At 39.6% G+C, this 25,914-nt stretch overlaps 1 protein-coding gene and 1 pseudogene across 2 annotated transcripts; both read left to right on the plus strand.

The window, feature by feature from the left end:
• The first annotated feature begins 11,157 nt into the window (after positions 1-11,157).
• Positions 11,158-12,059, plus strand: LOC311167541 (olfactory receptor 5B2-like; annotated as a pseudogene). The gene has a single exon. The product of its transcript is annotated as an olfactory receptor 5B2-like (transcript).
• A 9,480-nt stretch (positions 12,060-21,539) lies between these two features.
• LOC311171863 (olfactory receptor 5B3-like) lies at positions 21,540-22,481 on the plus strand (the record flags this gene model as incomplete). Its single annotated transcript, XM_084234898.1, has 1 exon — positions 21,540-22,481. The coding sequence occupies exon 1, from the start codon at positions 21,543-21,545 to the stop codon at positions 22,479-22,481; it is 939 nt and encodes a 312-aa protein (XP_084091024.1). The 5' UTR covers positions 21,540-21,542.
• Between the last annotated feature and the right edge of the window lie 3,433 nt (positions 22,482-25,914).

Raw genomic sequence — 25,914 nt, forward strand, 5'->3', positions numbered from 1 at the left:
TTTTAACATTGTGTGGGGCATAATTAGCTACTTTCATTCCTCTCCATCTTCTTCATGTGCTGATTTACAATGTAAGATATACCTTTAAGTCCTGAAGTGACACCCTCACCTTTTCTAAAGTCCATTGTCTTGAATAATGAAAGTCCAGCAATGAGACTAACTAATAATCAATAATGAGAAGCATAAAGTATTTGATTTTATATGTCAAGCATATATATTAGGGATATTTGACTTATTCACTTGTTTACATGCATGTTCTTTGCTGTGGGCACTACAGCCACATGGGAGCAGAAAATTAGCAAGAAATAAATGAGAGTTTATTGTTAACAGTACTAATTTAAACATTAAATTGGGATATTGCTATATAAAATATATCATGGTGATTTTTATTGAAAAATAATCTAAGACTCCTAATTTGAAAAAAAATGTGATACAGTCATAATACTATGTATTTAATTTGTTTGCATATTTTATTGACAGAATATAGACTTGGCATTATAAATGAATCAAAAATCCTACCTTGCCAGACTCATTTTCTTGGGCTGATATTTTCTCATTATTCCCTTCAAAGGGAAAGTAGCTACAACACACAAAAAGAGGAAGAAAAGTAAAAGTATTTTCAATTTCTTCATAGATGACTGCAAAGTTGCATATTGTTTTAAAACTGCACTGAGCACTGATGATGTATTTTAATCTACAAGTACTCTAGCTGGTAAATGTTGCTTATTAATTTTTAATTTAGTCAAGTTGCATTATCTTTTCAATCCTCCATGTTTTTACCACAGTTAATTCACAATGATTTTTCACAATTTCTTCACAATTCCAAGCAGCTTCCACTTCAAGCATATCTGTCCTTTCTGTGAAGCCTCTGTGTAAAGGATACTTTTTTCCCCAGATGTTGTCATCCATAACCATCTTCATAAATGTCCATCACCCACCCAGTGTGTACTATTCCCTCATCCTCTGTGATTCTTCATAGTTTGATTGACATTGACTAACTGTATATTAATTCCTCACTACTATATAATCTCTCTCTATAGCTAGACTATAAATTCCAAGACATCAGTGACATTGTTTTCTTTATAACATGATACTCAGTACTTAAATATATGTGTTGCATAGTAGATTCTAAATAAATATTTGTAAATGAACATATGAAATAAAGGTTGGAGTCTAATGTCCCATGTGTTGAAAATTGAACCACTGATTATATTGACTAATCACTAATTTAGACCTGCCGTATAGACTTTAATAGTACCCCAGGGGAGATACAGCTAGATGTCTGCTTTGCTAAGATATTTTAATATATTCTCACTCATTGTTAAACTCCAAGCTGTTGAACAGGATTGCTTCTAGAAGCCATCCATCACAAGTGTCATCAGAAACCAACTTAGGAGTGGTACCTTGAAATGATGACTGTGGCAGGGAACACATCAAATAAATATTATTTTGTAAATTCAAAGGAGGCATTTAATATGAGATGATTTTAAAGTGTAATAATGTTTGGACTATTGTTTCAGTTATATTAATTGCACAATTAACTAGGATAGTTGAAATATCAACATATAATATAAATATGACAGTATGTATAAGTAATAAAACATGCATTTCTTAGGCTAGAATAATGCAGAGTATTCAGGTTTTTAAATCTGATCCTCAGAAAATGCAACACAACACAAACTATCCAGAAGAGTATTCACAAGTGTCTAATTTCTTATCTCTAAATAATCAGGAAAAATAACATTTCAACAACTGTAAGTGTTGCTTAAAGGAGCTAAGACACCTGTGCTGTTGTTTCTGGGGCAGCTGGAGGGCAAATATCACCTCTGTCTTCATGGTAATGATGCTCCTTTTGGAACCATTTCTAATCATTATTTTAAATAATTATTCACTTGAGAATTATTTAGAATAGTGAAAAATCTTTAAAATAGTGCAGATTGTTTCCAAAACACCCACTGGCAGGATGAAGAATGACCCACCAAAAGTTCCACACCCTAACCCTTGGCACCTGTGAGTGTTACCATGTGAGGTAAAGGAAGGACTATGCAGATGTGGTTGAGCTCATCATTTTAAAAGTAAGAGTGTCCTGGGCTAACCAGGGAGGTCCCACTGGCAACCCCACGTGTCTTTACAGGAGGGAACTGAGGTTCGGCCACTGTCAAACATGAGTAGGTGGCATAATCGTGAAAGCAGAGATTGATGTGGCACAAGCCGGGGGTGCTGGCAGCCAGCACAGACCTAAGAGGTGAGGCGTGAATTCTGCTCTCAGGCTTCAGAGGCACTTGACCCAGCCAACGTGCTGATATCAACCCAATAAAGCTGATATCAGAATTTTGACTTCCAGATCTGTGAAAGAATTTACTGTCGTAAGCTCCCAAGTTTGTGTCAATTTATTACAGCTGCTGTGTGTGTGCTTGAATATGTATATCATGTTACACCCCAATATTACTTCAATAAAAATAACAAAATTAAATGAATAAGTTAAATATTTAATAAGTTGTTTTGTTCTGTTAATTTCATGACAAAAAGCTGTTATGAAATACAAAAAATAAATGATCAGGTGACCAATACTTAAGGACCTCTAAAAAAAGAGAGACAGAGACAACAAAGTCCACTCAGTGAAGAGTGCATTATATGAGGCTGGAGGGCCAAGGTCACGCTGCAGGAGCAAACCCACCCACGGTGATTCCTCCAACAAAAAGTTATTCTCACTCCTATGAGTACCTGCACAGAGATGTGGAAATGTCACTCCTGGATGTTCATTCACACCCCGGGCCATAGAGTGACAGCTGCAGCTTCCAGAACAGGCCACCCTTCAGTGAGCACAGCAGGGCAGGGACACTAGATGGTTGTGATCTGGCGTCCATACTTAAGGCCAGAAGTGACACAATCTTTTGCCTCAGCCCCCAATGTAGAATAGTTCCTGGCCCTACCTGGCTGCCAGAAGGTGAGGAAATGTGGGGAACACAGGTGATGTCCAAACACAACAATAATTGTTCCAAAGGATGACACATTTTATTGATGATAAAATATTATAAGTTAAATTTAGTGAATTCTGTTCTCTTGATAGTTGCTAAACATGACTCTCAGCTTTGTTACCTCATTTCATCCTTTGGACTCTCCCTCATGGGAGAGGTAGGGCAGCCAGGTAGGGCCAGGAACTATTCTACATTGGGGGCTGAGGCAAAAGATTGTGTCACTTCTGGCCTTAAGTATGGACGCCAGATCACAACCATCTAGTGCAATACGATATTATTACCTCTCGTTATGGTGGTACACTTAAGCATTCACTTGGTCAAGATTGTCTTTTATGCCATAAGAGAAGTAGGACTTAAAGATAATTCTCCACAACTGTTTGTGACAATCAAACTCGTGATAATGACAGCTGAATGCATTGATATAAGCAGCAATTCTGCCTTGGAGTTTGACAGTGGGTATGGTGTGCTGACACACATTTGAAGAGGTATGAAGCTATCCCCCTGTCATACACTGTTGTATGACACAGTTTTATATGTCACCTCAATAAAATATAATAACAATAAATATTTTTTAATTTTTTTTAATAGAGGCATGTTTATTTATTTATTTGTTTGTTTGTTTGTTTTGTTTATACATGCACTGGGTACAGTCAGAAGCGCAGGAGGGTGAGAGAATTCACCAGAGCCAGAGCGGGGGGCAGAGCAGGCAGAAGGACCGAAGGACACTGCTGAGGGGAGCAGTAGGCAGCAGGAGAGGTCTGCGCGCCATGTGGGACCCTCCTCCGGTGGCCGGGGAGCAGCCGGGGATCGAACAAGTGCCGCAGAGGTCGCAGGCAGCTTCGCAACCCAGCGCTCAACCGCTGCGCCATCAGGGAGGCCCAATAACAATAAATATTCATCTAAAAGTAAGGGTGATGAAATAACAAAAATTGGCAGAAGGGCTAAACAGACACTTCAAAAACACATGGCCAAGAGATGCATGAACAAGTGTTCGTCATCACTGACCATCAGAGAAGCGTAGATCAAAACCTCCATGATCGCAGGCTCACCCCTATCAGACTGGCCCATCTCCAAAAAGACCCAAAACAAGTGATGATGAGGGTTTGGAAGAAAAGGGACCTCATGCACTCTTGGTGGGAATGAGTCATCCACAGTGTTGTAAAACATTGTTACCTCCATAAGATATACAACTTTCATTAAGAATTTAAGAGTTAAGTTACAGGGACAAGATCAGCATGCAAAGTTCACCTGTTCTATCCACAGGCAAGGACCCCTGACAATGAAATTAAGGACACAACTGTGTTCACAATAAATATGAAAGAGCAAATGAATGATCAAGAAAGAAATTTTGCCAAAGATATGACTGAATTTTACTCTGAAAACTCTGAATCGTGTTGAAAAGAATTTCATTAGCCCACATAAATTTGAAGAACCCATGTTTATGGAGATTTTCTTATTTCTTGTTGAGGGATGTAGAATTTTGTTTCATAAGTTTTCTAGAATAAAGACCAGTCTTTATTAGGTGTGGTCTCTGAAGACTGCAATTTACCTATGATCCTGGATAGTGTGAGCAGGTTTTTTTGCCCTCCACATTTGTATATCCACATTCTTCACTCAACATTCACTTGGAAACATTTGAAGTATTTTCCAGAGTTCTTACAAATTTGATTCAAAGGTTATTTGCTTGATCTTTCAAAGATCTATAGAGATGGACCCTGGAAACACATTATTATGCTATTTTGTATGCCTTTCTTTTATAAAGACACTGATTATTACATTTAGGCTGCCAAATAATTCACATAAATACCTCCTCTTAGTGCTCTTAATCTAATTACATGTGCAAAGACATTCTGATTCATGTAATATTTTCAGATACCAGGAACTAGGACCTGAACCTTTGTTCAGCCCCTGCTGATTCCTTCTCACACAGTCTTCTCCAAGCCCATCACCCTGGAGCCTGGCCAAGTGCCCGGCTCCCTCTGGGTGCTCATCCAAGGCTATGAGGCTTCCCCATCCACAGCTGCATAGTCAACATGTGAAACCTCTCCAATCCCTATAGTGGAAGAAAGATAACTGGAGAGACTTGGGTGTGCTTCACCTCACCAGAAAGGACACATGAACTCTTTCTAAGCCCATGGTCTACTAATGGCACCTGACACATTGTACCCAAAATGGGAAGCAGATGTAATGTTTAAGCACCACCATATTGCTAGCCATAGTGTAGTAATATTTAGTAACAGTTAATATTAATATGGAACATTTCAGAACACCTGATGTGTTAGAAGGTGTGTGAGATATTTTCTCTCGTTTGTATTATGGGATTTGCAAATCTTCTTGACAATCCTACGAGGATGCCATGATATTGCTATCTCCCTCTTACCCATGAGAAACTGGAGTTTGATGAATAAATTACTTAAACAATTTGATGCCAAGTAACACTTGTACATAGAGCAAACCTATAACCACCACACATGCCTGCAATGAGGAAGCTGTGATACTTCTGCTTGGGAGTATGAGCTTAGAGACCATGTACAGGGAGAAATGGATCTATGGGTTTTTGATGAAAAAGAAAGCATTTTCAGGCCATGATTATAGTGGTAACACTAGATGAATAATAAAACAAGTTGTTAAAAGTACTTGAGACATCTTTGATACAGAGAAGAAATGAAAAGAAAATATAAGTTAAATTAAATTTTGAAATTTAACTACCTAGTGCTGCAAGATGTGAAGAAACTAGAACATGTACTGTGGGGATTTAAATTGTGAGCACATCAAACAGTTATGCAATTTCTAGTCAATTAATTATACTTATGAAAGGTTCAAAAGCTAGTCCCTGATATTTACCCAAAGAAATAAAAACTTGTGTTTGCCAAAAATTTTAGCCATGCTTTTTCATCAGCTTTATTTATAATCACCAACATTGGAAACAATATAAAAGGATCTCAACTATGGAAGAGAGAAAAAAATGAAACATAAGGTTCACAGCAAGGAATACTACTTTGCAATTTAAAATTTCACTATAGATATAGGTGACAATGAGCATGAACTTAAGCTGAATTATGTTAAGTGAAAAATGCCATATTCATATGCCATAGATTCTAAGGCTCTAGTGAAGGACATTATTACAAAGGCAAAATTATATGAAATAAGCAGGTCAGTAATTATGACAGTGCTGACTCCAAAGAAGCTGAGGGACCAAAATGTTTGGAAATACATTAAAGCATGAGCATACTACTCTCTGCAACTGGTTAATTAAAAATGAAAATAATCTGAAATAACAGTGCAAACACATCTGTACACCCTAAAAATATGTGATGTGGTTACCACAGGCAGCTTGATTATTACATCATTAGGAAAGTGGAGTGAGGAGCCTGAGGTGCCCACATAGGGGACATCCCCTGAGAACTTCAAGTCTTTATAATGCACCTCAGTCCCAATCCACCAACCCTGTTATCCACCATGACTTTCTTAGCCTTATTTTGCAATGACCAGACTTTGGTCCCAGACCCTTTGAACATCATGTGTTCATCACAATAACAATGGTTTGCACATGCAGACCTTCCTCTGATCTCCGGGGTTCCTATGAACTTGCAGCCATGGCCAAGGAAACACTCCAAGGTAATGATGATATGGAATGGCTTTAATATGAAAACCCCTAAATGTTTAAGTTGTTTTTATAGACATTGGTTTGTTGTTTGCAAATACATTTCCGTGGCCTGCAGGAAAGAGGAAATGTTATTATGGCTATTTTATCAATAAGGAGAGAGCAAGTGACCCTCCAAAACCACAAGAGAACACATGGTAGATTCAGGACTTGAACCCACATTAATGATTTTTCCTCCATCCTTCCCTGCCCTAGAGACCTTGGAACATGTGCCCACTACTGCACAGAGCATCTCCAACACAGTCTGTGCGTTATTCCCAGGCAGGATTTTTTTATCACAAACACACTCTTCAAGATCGAATGTCCTTTGCTTTCAAGCAAAAGGTGAGCTTCTATATTTAATATGCTTCTAGTGAAAACTGTAATTTATGAAAAAGTTGTGGCGCACTACTGTGATTTGTTGCACGCAGACATTTTCCTTGAAATCTGAGGTGAAGGGCCTCTCCGGTGGTGCAGCGGTTGAGCACTGAGTTGCGAAGCTGCCCGCAGCCTCTGCAGCGCGGGTTCCATCCCCGGCCACCGGCGAGGGTCCCACATGGCGCACAGACCTCTCCTGCTGCCTACTGCTCCCCTCAGCAGTGTACTTCGGTCCTTCTGCCTGCTCTGCTCCCTGCTTTGGCTCTGGTGAATTCTCTCACCCTCCTGAGCTTCTGACTGTACCCAGTGCTTGTATAAATAAATAAATAAATCTTTAAAAAAAAAAAAAAAGAAAGAAAGAAAGAAAGAAATCCGAGGTGAAACTGGGGAATGTCAAAACTTCCACTAACACAAGTTAAATGATACTAACGGACCACACTGCTCCCCAAAAAGGATGAGTGGAGTGGGGGGAATCTGATGCTGATTAGACGGAAATTTCACCTAATCCACTACAAATCAGCATTGGTGATAAAAAGAAATAAAACCAGGAGTGTGAAATGACTTACTTAGATTGCAATAGAAACCAAAGTGAAATAGCAAAATCCAAATATCATTTTAATATTTTTTGCAGAATGACATCTTTATTATTTCTGTCTTATCTACACATGTTGACAGTGACATAATGAAATGAACTTTTCATCAGTCAAAATAAGTTTGAATCTTGAATCTTCCTCATATCTGTGTAACTGGAGACATGAAAAAGTTAAACAAATTCTCAGTCTCTGATGGTGAAAACAAAGTAAGAATGTGATCCATTTCACCCAGACATTCACACACTTATATGTACAAATCTCTTAGCAATGCTTATAGCACATATATGTGTTAACAGTATTTGTGTATGTTTGCAAAGACAAAGTACTCCAGGGCGAGGCGACTGAAGTGAAGTCCCCAGGGCAGAAGATAGGGAATCACAAATAATGTCCAAGGCTGCCCTTCCAAAGGCAGCTGAGTCAAACAAAATGAATTGAAATACTGGCCCTACAATAAAATATTCAACAACATAATATTTTGCTTAAAAATAAATGTGTAGGTTAAAGGCAAGCCACAAACTGCACTTTCGTCCTCCATCTCTGAGATTCAAATATGGGAGAGAGTGATGAAAACAGAATGAGTGTAAGAAAGGAGACTCCAAGGCATGGAAACTGACCACAGATGTCAGCATCCGGGAGTGATGGAGGAATTCAAGGGGAGAGATGGGGGTGGAGCACAATGGACTATGGTGGAGGACCATGATCATCCCGTGGTTCCAGAACCACCGGGACCACACCTGAGCAGGGATGATTTATTGTGGGGGGAAAAAAATAAACAAGGATGTAAAATAATGGCAGTTCAGTTAAGAAAAGGAAAGGAGACTTAGAACTGATTAAAATATGGATTCCCTTTGGAATTACTGTTTCTATGTTCTTTGGGTAAATACCTAGGAGTGTAATTGCTGGATCATATGGAAGCTCTATGTTTAGTAGGTCCAGAAATCTCCACACAGCTCTCCATAGTGGTTGAACCAGTTTGCACTCCCACCAGCAGTGCAATTATAGCAGCACTATTTACAATAGCTACGCTGTGGAAACAACCCAAATGCCCAAAAATAGATGACTGGATCAAGAAGATGTGGTACATATACACCATGGAATATTACTCAGCATTCAAAAAAGATAAACACATGCAATTTGCAGCAACATGGATGGTGCTGGAAGGGATCATGCTCAGCGAAATAAGTCAGAAAGTAAAAGAAAAATACCGGATGGTCTCACTCATAGCAGGAATCTAGAAAACCTAAATAAGAGACCAGGAAAAAGACTAATCAATGCAAAGTAATAATCAAAATGAACAAGCAACTGTAAACCAGAGATACACTACAGGGGGATGGGGGAGGAATTAGGGAGGGGTGGGGAGAGGAAGAACTAGAGTCAAAATAAGGAGTGGGGTGCAATTGTATGGGGAATATAACCAAAAGGAAAATGCATACATTGTACAAAGATGAAAAATAATGTAACTATTATGTAAAACAAAATATTAAAAAATAAAATAAAATATGGATTCCAAGGAGTAAGTTAAGAAAAGTAGTACTACATGGAGAGCTAAAGCAGCCAGTGGTGCAGGGGACAGAGAGTTCTAGAAGGTGTTGAATATCTCAGTGCCCCTGGAGTGTGAGAGGAGGCAGATTAAAGAGGGAGACTGCAGGACTTCAAAGCTCACTCATGCCTGAAGTCCCGTGTGTTTCCTGAAGCAACATAGAGGCCATCCTTCGGGTTAACAATACTTTGTTGGGGACCTCCCCAGTGGCGCAGCGGTTGAGCACTGGGTTGCGAGGCTGCTCACGGTCTCTGCAGCGCCGGTTCGATTCCCGGCCACCGGCCAGAGTTCCACATGACGTGCAGACCCCTCCTGCCGCCCACTGCTCCCCTCAGCAGTGTACTTCCTCACTCTGCCTGTTCTACTCTCCGCTCTGGCTCTGGTGAATTCTCTCACCCTCAAGTGCCTCTGACTGTACCCAGTGCTTGTATAAATAAATAAATAAATCTTTAAAAAATAATAATAATAATACTTTGTTGGCTCAACCAATAAGCAACACACTCGATTTGTTAGTCATGTTTACACATCATCTCACTTAATACTCACAGTAGTACCGTGAGTTAGGTCTCATTTCTATCTTCTTTTTGTAGACAGATAAATACAGGTTGGAGGGCATTAGGCTAGTGTAATTATTCAGGTAGTAAATGGGGGGGGCTGATAAGCAGCTGTTCTATGAGCCCAAGTTCCAGCCCAGCGCCGAGCCCTCCCTCAGAGGCTCTCCACTGGTGAAACACACATGCCCCCCCAATCCAGGCAGTCCACCACATCCTATGCACAGAAGTCTTAGCTACTTCACTGTGAAACATAAAAACACTCAGTTTTCAGCATTGGAGATGATGAGTAATTGTAAAGAGTTTTGTCTAATTTAGTTGAAATGTAGGAAAGAGGATCAGACATGGGAGACACTTAACCCAGGAACAAAGTTTGGCTTGCCAGTAAGTGTATGTGGAACCATGAATAAATGACTCATTCTCTTGTGCCTGGCTATGTAAGTAAAAATAATAATTAACCAACCTCAAAAATTGTTGAGAAAAATAGGTGAACACAGCTGTAGTGTCTAAAGCTTATCAAAGGAAAGCTGAGCTCTCGTTGGTAAAATCCATAATTGCCCTGTTGTAAATTTTCCTTAAAATTTCAAGTCTCAGTTTAAAAATATTAAAGAATTAAAACAGGTGAAGTGATCCACAGTGATTCCTTACTCACCAGTTTAGAATTCTAGAAAATTTATACATTAAATTATGTATTGAAGTTCACATATTAGGTACAGAAATGTTGTGTTGGACAACACCACACTGACAAACAGGAGTCGTGGAGCAAGCTACATAATGCGGGATGCTGCTGAAGAGCAAGATCCTGGCCCTTTTATTGACACACATAATTGGTTGTAAGGAGATTAAGGAGATTAAAGAAAGGGGAAGGTTGTAGAAGATTAGGGATTGTGAGTCTGCCCTCCAAGCACTTATTATCTACTTGATGACACACCCTAATCCCCCCCATGGCTCTAATCTTATCAATAAGGTGCTCCACTGATCAGCTTCTGGGGTCCCTTGTCATACATCAGTCCTCGGCACCCCGGGCATTCCCAGTCATACCTCATGAAGTATAAGTCGGGAGTATGTGTTATGCATAGGTCCTAAGCCCCCTGGGCATTCCGAACATACCTCCCAATGCACATGTTATGCATTGGTCCTTAGCCCCCCCCACGCCAGCATTCTGGACATACCTTGATGCATAACCTCCCCAGTGTGATCCACCTAGGTGCTCTTGTTTGATTTGAAGGGCTGAAAGTTGGACTACTGTTCCTAACTGGCCAGGCCACTTTGATCTTGTTTAGGTGACAAAATGGCAGCTGAATAGGCTGCCTAGGAGTAGCAGACCCACACAGAAAGTTTGAAATACAGACCCTTGCTAATATGAAACAATGACCGAGGTATATAAACATTTAGGTTTCCTAAATGTATCCGCATCTAACTCTATTCCTTTATTTCATCTTGATTTAGGACATCTGATTTCTAAACAATCCCCATGGAGAACACCACAGAAGTGACCCAGTTCATCCTCCTAGGACTGACTGAAGCCACAAACCTAAGTCCCACTTGTAATGGTCTTCACTCTTATATATGCCATAAATGCCATTGGGAACCTGGCAATGATCATATTGATTCTGTTGGACTCTCGTCTCCACATGCCCATGTACTTCTTCCTCAGTAACCTGGCTTGGATGGACTTCTGTTACTCTACAGCTGTCATCCCTACAGTCCTGGCTGGGTTACTCATGGGAGACAAGGTCATGTCCTACAATGCATGTGCTGCTCAGATGTTCTTTTGCAGCCTTGCCACCAGGGAAATTTACTTCTTGGCTGCAATGGCCTTTGACCGCTTTGCAGCCATGTGCAAACCTCTGCATTACACCACCATCATGACCTCAGGTGTGTGTGCTTGTCCAACCTTAGTCTGTTATGCCAGTGGTTTCCTGAATGGCCTGCATCCGCATTGGGGACACATTCAGTCTCACTTTCTGCAGCTCCAATGTGGTCTATCACTTTTTCTGTAATATTCCTGCAGTCATGGCTCTTGCTTGCTCCGATAAGCATGTTGCTGAGATGATTTTTGTTTATGTAGACACCTTCCATGTCCTTTCTGCTCTTGTGGTTATCTTCGTATCCTATGTGTTCATTTTTATCACCATCTATAGGATGCGCTCATCTGCAGGCTATCAGAAGGCTCTGTCCACCTGTGCATCTCACGTCACCGCCATCACCATCTTCTATGGGATGACCATCTTCATGTACTTGCAGCCCAGCTCCAGCCATTCCATGGACAAAGACAAAATGATATCTGTGTTTTACACTATGGTCATCCCCATGCTGAACCCCATAGTCTATGGCCTGAGAAACACGGAGGTCAAGAATACGATCAAGAAATGAGGGAGAAGACAAAATTGTCTCTGGGATTATGATTTAACAATGTAGGGAGCATAATTAGCTACTTTCATCCCTCTCCATTCATGTGCTGATTTACAATCTAAGATATACCTCTAAATCTTGAAATGATACCCTCACCTTTTATAAAGTTTATTGTCCTTTTTGTAAAGGAGAGTACAGCAATGTAACTAATAATTGTTTGTTTCTATGTGTCAAAATTACATATTACTTGTTTTCTTGTGTCAAAAATACATATTAGGCATATTAGACTTATTCACTTGTTCTACATGCATTTTCTCTGCCACGTGTACTACAAATACATTGGGACAGAAAATTAGGAAGAGGTAAATGAGAGTTTACTTTTAACAAAACTAATTTAAATATTAATTTGGGATATTGACATATAAAATATATCATGGTGAAATTTTGAAAAATAATCTAAGGCTCCTAATGAGAAAAAAAAATGGGATACAGTCTTATAATACTATGTATTTATTTCATTTGCATATTTTATTGACAAAATATAGACTTAGTGTCATAAATGAATCAAAAATTCTACCTTGTCTGACTCATTTTCTTGGACTGATATTTTCTCATTATATTTTTCAAGGGAAAAATACCCACAACACAAAAAAAGGAAGAAAAGTTAAAGTATTTTCAATTTCTTCACATAACTACTCACTGACACATTTTTTTTTTTAAAATGTACTGACCATTGATAATGTATTTAATCTACCAGAACTTCAGCTGGTTATGTCACTGATTAATTTTTAATTTAGTCAAGTTGCATTATATCTTTTCAGTCCTCCAGTTTTTACCACAGTTAATTCACAATGATTTTTTCACAATTTCCCCACAATTCCATAACTTCACTTCAAGGATTATTGTCCTTGCCGTGAAGGCTCCACAAAATGATTATTTTTTCCCCAGAGGATGTCTTCTAGAACCATTTCATAAATGTCCATCACCCACCCAGTGTGCACTAGTCCCTCACCCTGTGTGATTCTTCATAGTTTGATTGACATCGACTAACTCTATATTAATTCCTCACTACTATATAATCTCTCTCTATAGCTAGACTATAAATTCCAAGACATCAGTGACATTGTTTTCCTTATAACATGATACTCAGTACTTAAATATATGTGTTGCATAGTAGATTCTAAATAAATATTGTAAATGAACATATGAAATAAAGGTTGGAGTCTAATTGTCCCATTGTTGAATCTTTGAACAACTGATCACATTTTGTCATCCATAAATTTGACCTGCTGTAAAGACTTTAATAGTACCCGGAGAGATACAGCTAGATGTCTGCTTTGCTAAGATATTTTAATATATTCTCACTCATTGTTAAACTGCAAGCTATTGAACAGGATTGCTTCTAGAAGTCCATCCATCATGAGTGTCATCAGAAAACAACTCAGGAGTAGTACCTTGAAATGATGACTGTGGCAGGGAACAATCAAATAAATATTATTTTGTAAATTCAAAGGAGACATTAAATATGAGACGATTTTAAGTGCAATTTATTTGGAAAATTGTTTCAGTTATATTAATTACACAGCTAACTAAAATATTTCTAATATTGACATAAAAATATCATAATATGTAGAAGTAATAAAACATGCAGCCTTAGGCTAGAATAATGCAGAGTCTTCATGTTTTTAAATTTGATCCTCAGAAAATGCAACACAACACAAACTATCCAGAAGCGTGTTCACAAGTGTCTCATTTCTTCTCTCTAAAGAATTAAGAAAAATAAAACCTCAGAACTGGAGGTATTGCTAAAAGGAGCTAAGACACCTGTGCTGTTGTTTCTGGGGCAGCTAGAGGGCAAATATCACTTCTGTCTTCATGGTAATGATGCTCCTGTTGGAATCATTTCTAATTATTGTTTTAAATAATTTTTTAACTTCAGACATTATTTAGATTTGTGGAAAATCCTCAAAATAGCACAGAATGTTTCCAAAGCACCCTCTGCAGCATGATTAATGACCCACCAAAAGCTCCACACCCTAACCCTTGGCACCTGTGAGTGTTGCCATGTGAGGTAAAGGAAGGGCTCTGCAGATGTGATTGAGATCACCATTTTATTTTTTTTAAAGATTTATTTATTTATACAAGAACCGGGGTACAGGCCAGAGGTGCAGGAGGATGACAGGATTCATCAGAGACAGAGCAGGGAACAGAACAGGCAGATGTACCGGAATACACTGCTGAGGGGAGCAGCGGGCGAGTCAGGAGAGGTCTGCCACGCCATGTGGGATTCTCGCTGGCCGGCTGGGATCAAACCTGCGCTGCAGAGGCTGTGGACAGCTTCAAGTGTGGCGCTCAACAGCCTGCGCCACCAGGGAGGCCCGAGATCATCAATTTGAAAGGAAGAGTGTCCTGGACTACCCAGGGAGGTTCCCACTGGCAACCCCATGTGACTTTACAGGAGGCAACTGAGGTTCCACCACAGTCAAACAGGAGTAGGTGGTGAGATCATGAAAGCAGAGATTGATGTGGCACAAGCCCTGGGTGCTGGCAGCCAGCACAGACCTAAGAAGCGAGGCGTGAATTCTGCTCTCAGGCTTCAGGGGCTTGACCCAGCCAATATGCTGATTTCAACCCAATAAAGCTGATTTCTGACTTCCAGATCTATAAAGGGATGGACACTTGAATTATACTAATCTACTAGTTTTATCCCTTTCTTCTATAAGGACACCGAATATTACATTCAGGCACACCAAATAATCCAGGTAAATACTTCTTCTTAGTACTATTAATCTAATTACTCATGCAAAGACATTCTGATTCATGTAATATTTATAGAATACAGGCACTAGACCCTGATGTGTTTGAGAACATTTATTCAGCCCCTGCTGATTTCCTTCTCACATACTCTTCTCCATGCCCATCACCCAGGGGCCTGGCCAAATGCAGGGCTCCCTCTGGGTGCTCCTCCAAGGCTATGAGGCTTCCCCATCCACAGCTGTACTGTCAACACATGAAGCCTCTTCAATCACTGTAGCAGGAGAGCGATAACGAGAGAATTGGGTGTGCTTCACCTCACAAGAAATAACACATGTTAATTCTTTCTAAGCCCATGCTGTACAACTAACACGTCTCATTGTTTCCAAAATGGGCATGCACATGCAGGTAAGCAGACGTAATGTTTAAACACCACCATATTATTAGCCATGCTGTAGTAATATTTAGTAACAGTTAATATTAATATTGGACTTTTCAGAACACCAGATGTGTGTTAGATATTTTTCTCTGGTTTGCATGTATGGGATCTGCAAATCTCTTGACTATCATAAGAGAATGCCATAATAATATTCTCTCCTTTCTATCCATGAGAAACTGGAGTTTGATGATTAAATTATTAAACAATTTTATGCCAGGTCATACAGGTACATAGAGCAAACCTATAACCACCAGCATGCCTGTAATGAAGAAGCTGTGATAATTCTGCTTGGGAGGATGAGCTAGAGACCATGAACAGGGAATATGGATCTATGGGTTTTTGATGATAAAGAAAGCATTGTTGGGCCATGATTATAGTGATAACACTAGATGAATATGAAAACAAATTGTTAAAAGCACTCAAGACATCTTTGATACAGAGAAGAAATGAAAAGAAAATAGGTTATATTAAATTTTGAAATTTATATCTAGTGATGCAAAGATGTGAAGAACCAGAATACTCTTGCTGTTGGGAATTTAAATTGTGAGCGCATCTACATTTTTGCAATTTCTAGTCAATTAACTACAGTTACCAAAGGTTCAAAATCTACTCCCTGATATTTACCCAAAGAAATAAAAAACCTGTGTTTGCACAATAATTGTAGCCATGCTTTTATATCAGCTTTGTTTATAATCACCCAACACTGGAAACAATATAAAAGGATCTCAACTGAGGAAAGGAAAAAAAAAAAAGATTCACAGCATGGAATACTACTTTGCAATTTAAAATTCCACTAAAGATACAGGTAACAATGTGCATGGACTTTAGCTGAATTATGTTAAATGAAAAATGCCAGAATCACAATGCAATTCCAATCAAATCTCAATGGTTTTCTTCAAAGCAGTAGAATAAATATTGATGAATATCATATGGAACCACAAAAAAACCTCAAATAGCAAAAGTGCTCCTGTCTAGAGAAAGGAAGAATGGAGGTATTACACTCCTGGACTTCAAACTATGCATCAAAGCCATACTAATTAAAACAGCATGGTACTGAAACTAAAACAGACACACAGACCAATAGAACCAATAGAGCTGAAATCCCAGACTAAAGCCACACATATATGGACAACTAATCTGTGACAAAAGAAAAAATAATATGCTCTAGAACAAGGACAGTCTCTTCAATAAATGGTGCTGGGAAAACTGGACCACTACATGCAAAAGAATGAAACTAGACTGCTACCTCACACCATACTCAAAGACCAACTCAAAATGGATAAAAGACCTGAATGTGAGACTTCAAACCATAAAATATACAGGGAAAACACTCCATGACATGCAGCTCAAAAATATCCTTGAATTCTCTTCCCTGAAAACAAAGGAAATGAAGGAAAATATGAACAGCTGGGACTACAGCAAACTAAAAACCTTCTGTACAACACAAGAGATAATAACCAAAATGAAGAGACACCCTACAGATTGGAAGAAAATATTTGCACTCCACACAACTGATAAGGGACTTATATCAAAGATGTACAAAGAGTTTATACAGCTCAACAAAAACAAATAAACAATCCAGTCAAAAAGTGGGCAGAATAGCTAAAAAGACACTTCTCCAAAGAGGATATGCAGATGGCCAACAAGCCCATGAAAAAATACTCAGCCTCACTTATAACCAGGGAATTACAAATCAAAACCACAATGAGATACCACCTCACATTGGCAAGAATGGTCCACATTAAAAAAAAACTGACAACAACAATGCTGACAACGATATGGAGAAAAAGGAATACTTTTACATTGCTGGTGGGAATGTGCACTGCTCCAACCATTTGGAAAGCTGTGTGGAGGACCCTCAAATTAATAAAAATGGATCAACCATATGACCCAGCAAATCCTCCCTAGGAATCTACCCAAAAGACACAAAAATATTAATTCAAAAGGAAGCCTGCATTCCTATGTTTATTGCAGCACTGCTTACAATGACTAAGGTATAGAAACAAACTAAATGCTCAAAAACAGATGTCTGGCTCAAGAAGATTTAGTTTATATACCAACTGGAATACTACTCAGCAATAAAAAAGATAAACACAGGCCTCTCCTGGTGGCACAGTGGGTTGAGTGCAGAGCTGTAAAGCTGTCCACAGTCTCTGCAGTGCAGGTTCGATCCCGGTCAGCTGGCGAGATACCCACATGGCACGGCAGACCTCTCATTTCACACTCGCTGCTCCCCTCAGCAGTGTACTTCAATCAATGTGCCTGTTCTGTTCCCCACAGGATTCTGGTGAATCCTCTCACCTTCCCACACATCTGGCCTGTACCCTGGTTCTTGTATAAATAAATAAATCTTTAAAAAAAATAGATAAACTCATGCCATTTGCAGCAACATGGATGGAGCTGGAAGGGATTATACCAAGGGAAATAAGTTAGAAGGAAAATGAAAAACATCAGATGGTTTCACATATAGGAGGAATACAGGGAAACCAAATATGGGGTAAGAAAAAAAAAGACAAAACTAACTGGCAAACTATAGAACTGAGACATAACACAGAAAGGAGAAGGGAGAGGTGTCAAAAGGGAAGGCAAGAGAACAAGATACTATGGTTACAGTTCATGGGGAATTTCCTGGTGGGAATTTTATGGCATGAAACCTGAGGGGATAAATCAAACATTACACAAAAATGAATAACAATAAAAAGAAGGAAAGAGAGAGAGAGAGAGAGAGAGAGAGAGAGAGAGAGAGAGAGAGAGAGAGAAAGAAAGAAAGAAAGAAAGAAAGAAAGAAAGAAAGAAAGAAAGAAAGAAAGAAAGAAAGAAAGAAAGAAAGAAAGAAAGAAAGAAAGAAAGAAAGAAAGAAAGAAAGAAAGAAAGAAAGAAAGAAAGGAAAGAAAAGAAAGATTTTGTGGAAGAATATACAGTGGAGAAAAGACAGTCAAGAAATGGTGTTGAAAAAACCATGCTCACTTACAATGGAATGAAATTTGAATATTATATCATACACAAGAAAACAAACTCAAAATGTGAAAGGTGAAAAAAAAGAAAAATTTAAAAAAGAGAAAAATGCCAGAATCAAAGACTATGGATTCTAAGGCTCTACTGAAGGACACTCTTACAAAGGCAAAATAATATGAAAAAAGCAGGTCAGTAATTATGACAGTGTTGACTCCACAGAAGCTGAGGGGCCAAAATCTTTGGAAACATACGTTAAGATGCGTGCATATACTCTCTGCAACTGGTTAATTAAAAATGAAAATAATATGAAATAACAAGGCAAACACACCTGTACACCCTAAGGTTACGTGCTGTGGCTCCCACAGGCGGTTTGATTACTTTGTCCAAGGGAAAGTGGAGTGAGAAGCCGGAGGTGCCCTCATGGGGGACATCCCCTGAGATCCTCAGGTCTTTATAATCCACTCTCAGTCCCCATGAGCTAACCCTGTATCCACCGTGACTTCTGGAGCTTTATTTACAATGACCAGACTTTGGCCAAGACCCTCTGAACATCATGTGTTCATCACAGTGATGATGGTTTTCTCATGCAGACTCCTCTGATCTTAGGATTTCCTACAAACTTACAGCCATGGCCAAGGAAACTCTCCAGTAAAAATTATTGAATCACTTTAAAATGAAATCCCTAAGCCCATCGAGTTTTATAGACATTGGTTTATTATTTGCAAACACAACTCCATGTGCCACCTGAAAAGGGTCATTTTGTTATGTTTAGTTTACGAATAAGGAGAAAGAAGTAACTCTTCCAGAAGAACACATGGTAGATTCAGGACTTGAACCCATGTTAATGGGTTTTTTCTCCATTGTTTCCTGCCTTAGAGACCTTGGAACCTGTGCCCACTGTTGCACAGCATTTCTCTTAGAGACTCTACCCACTAGTCCACGGCTGGATTTTTCTTTATCTCAAACACACGACTGATGATTGACAACCATTTGTTTGCAAGCGGAAGGTGAGTTTCTATATTCAATATATGTTTTTGATGAAAGCTGCAAGTCATGCAAAAGTTGCAGGGCAGCTACTGTAATTTGTTGCACACAGATATAGCTATTTCCAATATTTTCCTTGAAATCTGAGGTGAAACTGAAGAGTAAGGGTCAAAACAGCACCAAAAGAAACTTAGATGATGCTTGGGGAGTGCACCACACTGCTCCTCTAAGAAGGATTAGCGGGGAAAAGAAGTGATGATCTGATTAGGCAGAAATTTCATTGAATCTACCACAAGTCAGCATAGGAGATTAAAAAAAAAAAAAAACCCAGTGTGAAATGACCCTTATTTAGACGGCAAAAGGAACCAAAGTGAATAGCAAGTTCTAATTTCATTTTAACATTTTCTGCAAAATGGCACCCTGATTATTTCTGTCTTGTCTACACATGTCGACAGTGATGTAGAGAAAACACTGCACTTTTGATTGGGTCAAAATAAGTCTGAATCTTGAATCTTCTTCCTATAGATGTACAGTTGTAGGCCATGACAAAGCTTCACATATCCTGATCTCCCTGATGATAAAATAAGAATATCACCCACACCACAAAACCACACATACACACACTCTTAAACAGCATTGCTTGTAGGACACAGTATGTGTGGACACTGGTCGTGTATGTTTGCAGAGGCAAAGCCCTCCTGGGCAAGGCTTCTAACGTGAAGTCCTAGAAGGCTCAGTGGGCAGGTGGTAGGGGATTGGAGATAGCATAGAGGCTGCCTTCCAAAGGCAGCTGATTCAAATAAAATGAATTAAAATACTACACAAGAATAGATTCACATAAAATATTCAACAAGATTTTTTGCCACAAAAATGGATGTATAAGTTAAAGGCAAGCCACAAACTATGACCTTTGATCCTCCATCCCTGCGATTCAAACATGGGGTGACAGTAATGAAAATAGAAGGAGGCTCCAACCCTTGAAAACTGACCATAGATCTCAGTGTCTGCAGGGAAGGGAGGCAAGAAGGTGCAGTGGGGGGGATGGTGAGCACAACTACATGGAGTGGTGACCTGGGGAGCACTCCAGGTTGGAAGCTGCACAGGATGAGAGAAAGATCACTCAGGTCCACGTGCAGCAATGAGAAGTCTAGAGGGGCTACACCAAGAACCAGGTTCAGAGAGGATGGACAAGTACTTGGGAAATGCACAGGCTTGGAGATGCACTATGGGGGATGGATATCATGGACGTGTTACCATCTGATGCCACCCAGGGTGGTGTGATGGGGGGCTATGCTTGGGGGCTCCATAGTTCCTGCTAATCAGAGCCTACTGTCTCTATCCCCTATTCTCTCCTAAGTTACTGCTAATCTTCACAAGGAGGGTGTTCTGGCTGATCTTGCTCCTCTGGCCATATCTGCCTGCTCTTCTCAGCAGACACTGGTTTCCCAGCAGGATCCTCCTACCAGGACTTGGCCCTTGGTTAGAGGTCCCTGGCCTGACTCTACGTTTAGTTTGACCAGCAGGGACTCTGGACACCAAGACCATAGCTCTGAGAACAAGAAGGACCGGGGACCCCACCATAGTGGAGGTTATGGGACATTCAGTGGTAGAAAACTACAGTTATGAAAAAAATGAGCAAGGACGTCAAATAATAGTAGTTCAGTTCAAAAAATGAATGGAAATGTAAAAAATGAGAAATGTTAAAAGAAAAAAAAAGCAATGGAAAAGGAGACTCTTTAAAAACAAATTAAAATACGGATTCCAAGGAATAAGTTCAGAAAAGGAAGACTACATGGAAGAGAAAAGCAGCCAATGGTGCGGGGGACAAGGACAGAGAGTTCTGGAAGGTGTTGAATATCTCAGTGGCCCCGGAGTGTGAGAAGAGGCAGATTAAAGAGGGAGGCTGCAGGACTTCAAAGCTCACTCATGCCTGCCGCCCCGGGTGTTTCCCGAAGCAACACAGAGGCCATCCCTCCGGTTAATAACACTTTGTTGGCTAAACCACTAGGCTACACGCTAGACATTTTAGTCACGTTTACACATCATCTCATTTAACTCACTGTGGTACCTTGAGTTAGGTCTCATTTTTATGTTATTTCTGTAGACATATAAAAATAGCTTGGAGGGTGTTAGGCTAGTGTTAATTATCCCTGTTAGTAAATGGGAGGACTGATAAAAAGCTGTTCCATGAGCCCTAGTTCCACCCTAGGGCCAAGCCCTCCCTAAAACTCTCTCCATTTGTGACACACACCTGCCCTCCCTGCTCCAGCTAGCCCACCACATGCATTTAAGTTTCACTGTAATTTCCACATCTAACTCTCTATTCCTTTATTTCTTCTTGCTTTAGAACATCTGATTTCTAAACAACGTCTATGGAGAACACCACAGAAGTGACACATTTCATCCTCCTAGGACTGACTGAAGCCACAAACCTACGCGTCCCACTGGTAATGATCTTCACTCTTTTATATGCAATAAATGCCATCGGGAACCTGGGGATGATCCTGTTGATTCTTTCAGACTCTCGTCTCCACACACCCATGTACTTCTTCCTCAGTAACCTGTCTCTGATGGACTTCTGTTACTCTACAGCTGTCATCCCTACAGTCATGACTGGGTTATTTATAGGAGATGAGGTCATTTCCTATGGTGCATGTGCTACTCAGATGTTCTTTTTTGTAGTCTTTGTCTCCGGGGAAAATTTAATCTTGGCTGCAATGGCCTTTGACCGCTTTGCAGCCGTGTGCAAACCCCTGCATTACACGACCATCATGACCACAGGTGTGTGTGCATGTCTGGCTATAGTCTGCCATGCTGGTGGTTTCCTGAATGCCTGCATCCATGTTGGGGAAACATTCAGTCTCACTTTCTGCAGCAACAATAAGATCCATCACTTTTTCTGTGATGTTCCAGCAGTCATGTCTTTGTCTTGCTCTGATAAGCATGTTGCTGAGATGGTCATTGTTTATGTAGACACCTTCAATGTCTTTTCTGCTCTTGTGGTTATCTTCGTATCCTATGTGTTCATTTTTATCACCATCTATAGGATGCGCTCATCTGCAGGCTATCAGAAGGCTCTGTCCACCTGTGCATCTCACGTCACCGCCATCACCATCTTCTATGGGACGGTCATCTTCATGTACCTACAGCCCAGCTCCAGCCATTCCATGGACAAAGACAAAATGGCGTCTGTGTTTTATACTATGGTCATCCCCATGCTGAACCCCATAGTCTACAGCCTGAGGAACAAGGAGGTCAAGAATGCAATCAATAAATTGAGGGAGAAGACAAAATTGTCCCTGGGATTATGATTTAACATTGTGTGTGGCATAATTAGCTACTTTCATTCCTCTCCATCTTCATGTGCTGATTTACAATCTAAGATATACCTTTAAGTCTTAAAATGATACCCTCACCTTTTGTAAAGTCTAATGTCTAGAGTAAGGAGAGTGCAGCAATGTAACTAACTGATAATTGTTTCTTTGTGTCAAAAATACATATTAGGCATCTTTGACGTATTCACTTGTTCTACATGCATTTTCTCCGCCACCTGTACTACAAATACTTTGGGGCACAAAAAATTAGGAAGAGGTAAATGAGAGTTTACTTTTAACAAAACTAATTTAAATATTAATTTGGGATATTGATATATAAAATACATCATGGTGAAATTTTGAAAAATAATCTAAGACTCCTAATTTGAGAAAAAAATGGGATACAGTCATAATACTATGTATTTATTTCATTTGCATATTTTATTGACAGAATATAGACTTAGCGTCACAAATGAATCAAAAATTCTACCTTGTCTGACTCATTTTTGGACTGATATTTTCTCATTATATTTTTCAAGGGAAAATAGCCACAACACAAAGAAAGGAAGAAAAGTTAAAGTATTTTCAATTTCTTCATGTGACTGCTCACTGACACATTTTTTAAGAAATGCACTGACCATTGATAATGTACTCAATCTACCAGTACTTCAGATGGTTATGTCGCTGATTAATTTTTAATTTAGTCAAGTTGCATTTTATCTTTCAGTCCTCCGGTTTTTACCACAGTTAATTCACAATGATTTTCTCACCATTTCCTCACAATTCCGTAGCTTCACTTCAAGGATTATAGTCCTTGCCGTGAAGGCTCTACAAAATGATAATTTTTTCTCCGGAGGATGTCTTCTAGAACCATTTCATAAATGTCCATCACCCACCCAGTGTGCACTAGTCTCTCACCCTGTGTGATTCTTCATAGCTTGATTAACATAGACTAACTCTATATTAATTCCTCACTACTGTATAATCTCTCTCTATAGCTAGACTATGAATTCTAAGACATCAATGACGTTGTATTTTTTATAACATGATACTCAGTACTTAAATATGTGTGTTGCATAGTAGATGCTAAATAAATATTTGTAAATGAACATATGAAATAAAGGTTGGAGTTTATTTGTCCCATTGTTGAATCTTTTAACTGATCACATTATGTCATCCATAAATTAGACCTGCCGTATAGACTTTAATAGTAGCTCAATAGAGACACAGCTAGATGTCTGCTTTGCTAAGATATTTTAATGTATTCTCACTCACTGTTAAACTGCAAGCTATTGAACAGGATTGCTTTCAGAAGTCCATCCATCATGAGTGTCTTCAGAAACTAACTCATGAGTAGTACCTTGAAATGATGACTGTGGCAGGAAACAATCAAATAAATATTATTTTGTAAATTCAAAGGAGACATTAAATATGAGACGATTTTAAGTGTAATTTATTTGGGAAAATTGTTTCAGTTATATTAATTACACAGTAAACTAAAATATTTCTAATATTGACACATAAATGTAGTAATATGTATAAGTAATAAAACATGCAGCCTTAGGCTAGAATAATGCAGAGTATTCATGTTTTTAAATTTGATCCTCAGAAAATGCAACACAACACAAACTATCCAGAAGCGTGTTCACAAGTGTCTCATTTCTTCTCTCTAAAGAATTAAGAAAAATAAAATCTCAAAACTGGAGGTATTGCTAAAAGGAGCTAAGATGCCTGTGCTGTTGTTTCTGGGGCAGCTAGAGGGAAAATATCACTTCTGTCTTCATGGTAATGATGCTCCTTTTGGAATCATTTCTAATCATTGTTTTAAATAATTTTTTAACTTCAGACGTTATTTAGATTTGTGGAAAATCCTCAAAATAGCACAGAATGTTTCCAAAGCACCCTCTGCAGCATGAATAATGACCCACCAAAAGGTCCACACCCTAACCCTTGGCACCTGTGAGTGTTGCCATGTGAGGTAAAGGAAGGGCTCTGCAGATGTGATTGAGATCACCATTTTATTTTTTTTTAACGATTTATTTATTTATACAAGAACCGGGGTACCGGCAAGAAGTGCAGGAGGATGACAGGATTCACCAGAGACAGAGCGGGGAATAGAACAGGCAGACATACCAGAATACACTGCTGAGGGGAGCAGCGGGCGAGACAGGAGAGGTCTGCCATGCCATGTGGGATTCTCGCTGGCCGGCGGGGATCAAACCTGCGCTGCAGAGGTTGTGGGCAGCTTCACAGTGCGGAGGCGCTCAACAGCCTGCGCCACCAGGGAGGCCCGAGATCATCATTTTGAAAGGAAGAGTGTCCTGGACTATCCCAGGGGGTCCCACTGGCAACCCCATGTGTCTTTACAGGAGGGAATTGAGGTTCCACCACAGTCAAACATGAGAGGGTGGCGTGATCATGAAAGCAGAGATCGATGTGGCACAAGCCCTGGATGCTGGCAGCCAGCACAGACTTAAGAGGCGATGCGTGAATTCTGCTCTCAAGCTTCAGGGGCTTGACCCAGCCAATGTGCTGATTTCAACCCAATAAAGCTGATTTCAGAGTTCTGACTTCCAGATCTATAAAGGGATGGACACTTGAATTATATTAATCTACTAGTTTTATCCCTTTATTTTATAAGGACACCGAATATTACATTCAGGCTCACCAAATAATCCAGGTAAATACTTCTTCTTAGTACTATTAATCTAATTACTCATGCAAAGACATTCTGATTCATGTAATATTTATAGAATACAGGCACTAGACCCTGATGTGTTTGAGAACATTTATTCAGCCCCTGCTGATTTCCTTCTCACATACTCCTCTCCATGCCCATCACCCAGGGGCCTGGCCAAGTGCAGGGTTCCAACTGGGTGCTCCTCCAAGGCTATGAGGCTTCCCCATCCACAGCTGCACTGTCAACACGTGAAGTCTCTTTAATCCCCATAGCAGGAGAGGGATAACTGGATAGAATTGGGTATGCTTCACCTCACCCAGAAATGACACATGTCAATTCTTTCTGAGCCCATGCTCTACAACTGACACATGTCTCAGTGTTTCCAAAATGGGCAGGCACATGTAGGGAAGCAGACGTAATGTTTAAATGCCACCATATTGTTAGCCATGCTGTAGTAATATTTAGTAACAGTTAATATTAATATTGGACATTTCAGAACACCAGATGTGTGTTAGATATTTTTCTCTGGTTTGCATGTATGGGATCTGCAAATCTCTTGAAAATCATCAAGAATGCCATAATAATATTCTCTCCTTTCTACCCACAAGAAACTGGATTTTGATGATTAAATTATTAAACAATTTTATGTCAAGTCATACAGGTACATAAGAAAACCTACAACCACCCCGCATGCCTGTAATGAAGAAGCTATGATACTTCTGCTTGGGAGGATGAACTTAGAGACCATGT

Source organism: Talpa europaea (assembly GCF_964194135.1).
Source record: "Talpa europaea genome assembly, chromosome: 1".
Classification (NCBI taxonomy): domain Eukaryota; kingdom Metazoa; phylum Chordata; class Mammalia; order Eulipotyphla; family Talpidae; genus Talpa; species Talpa europaea.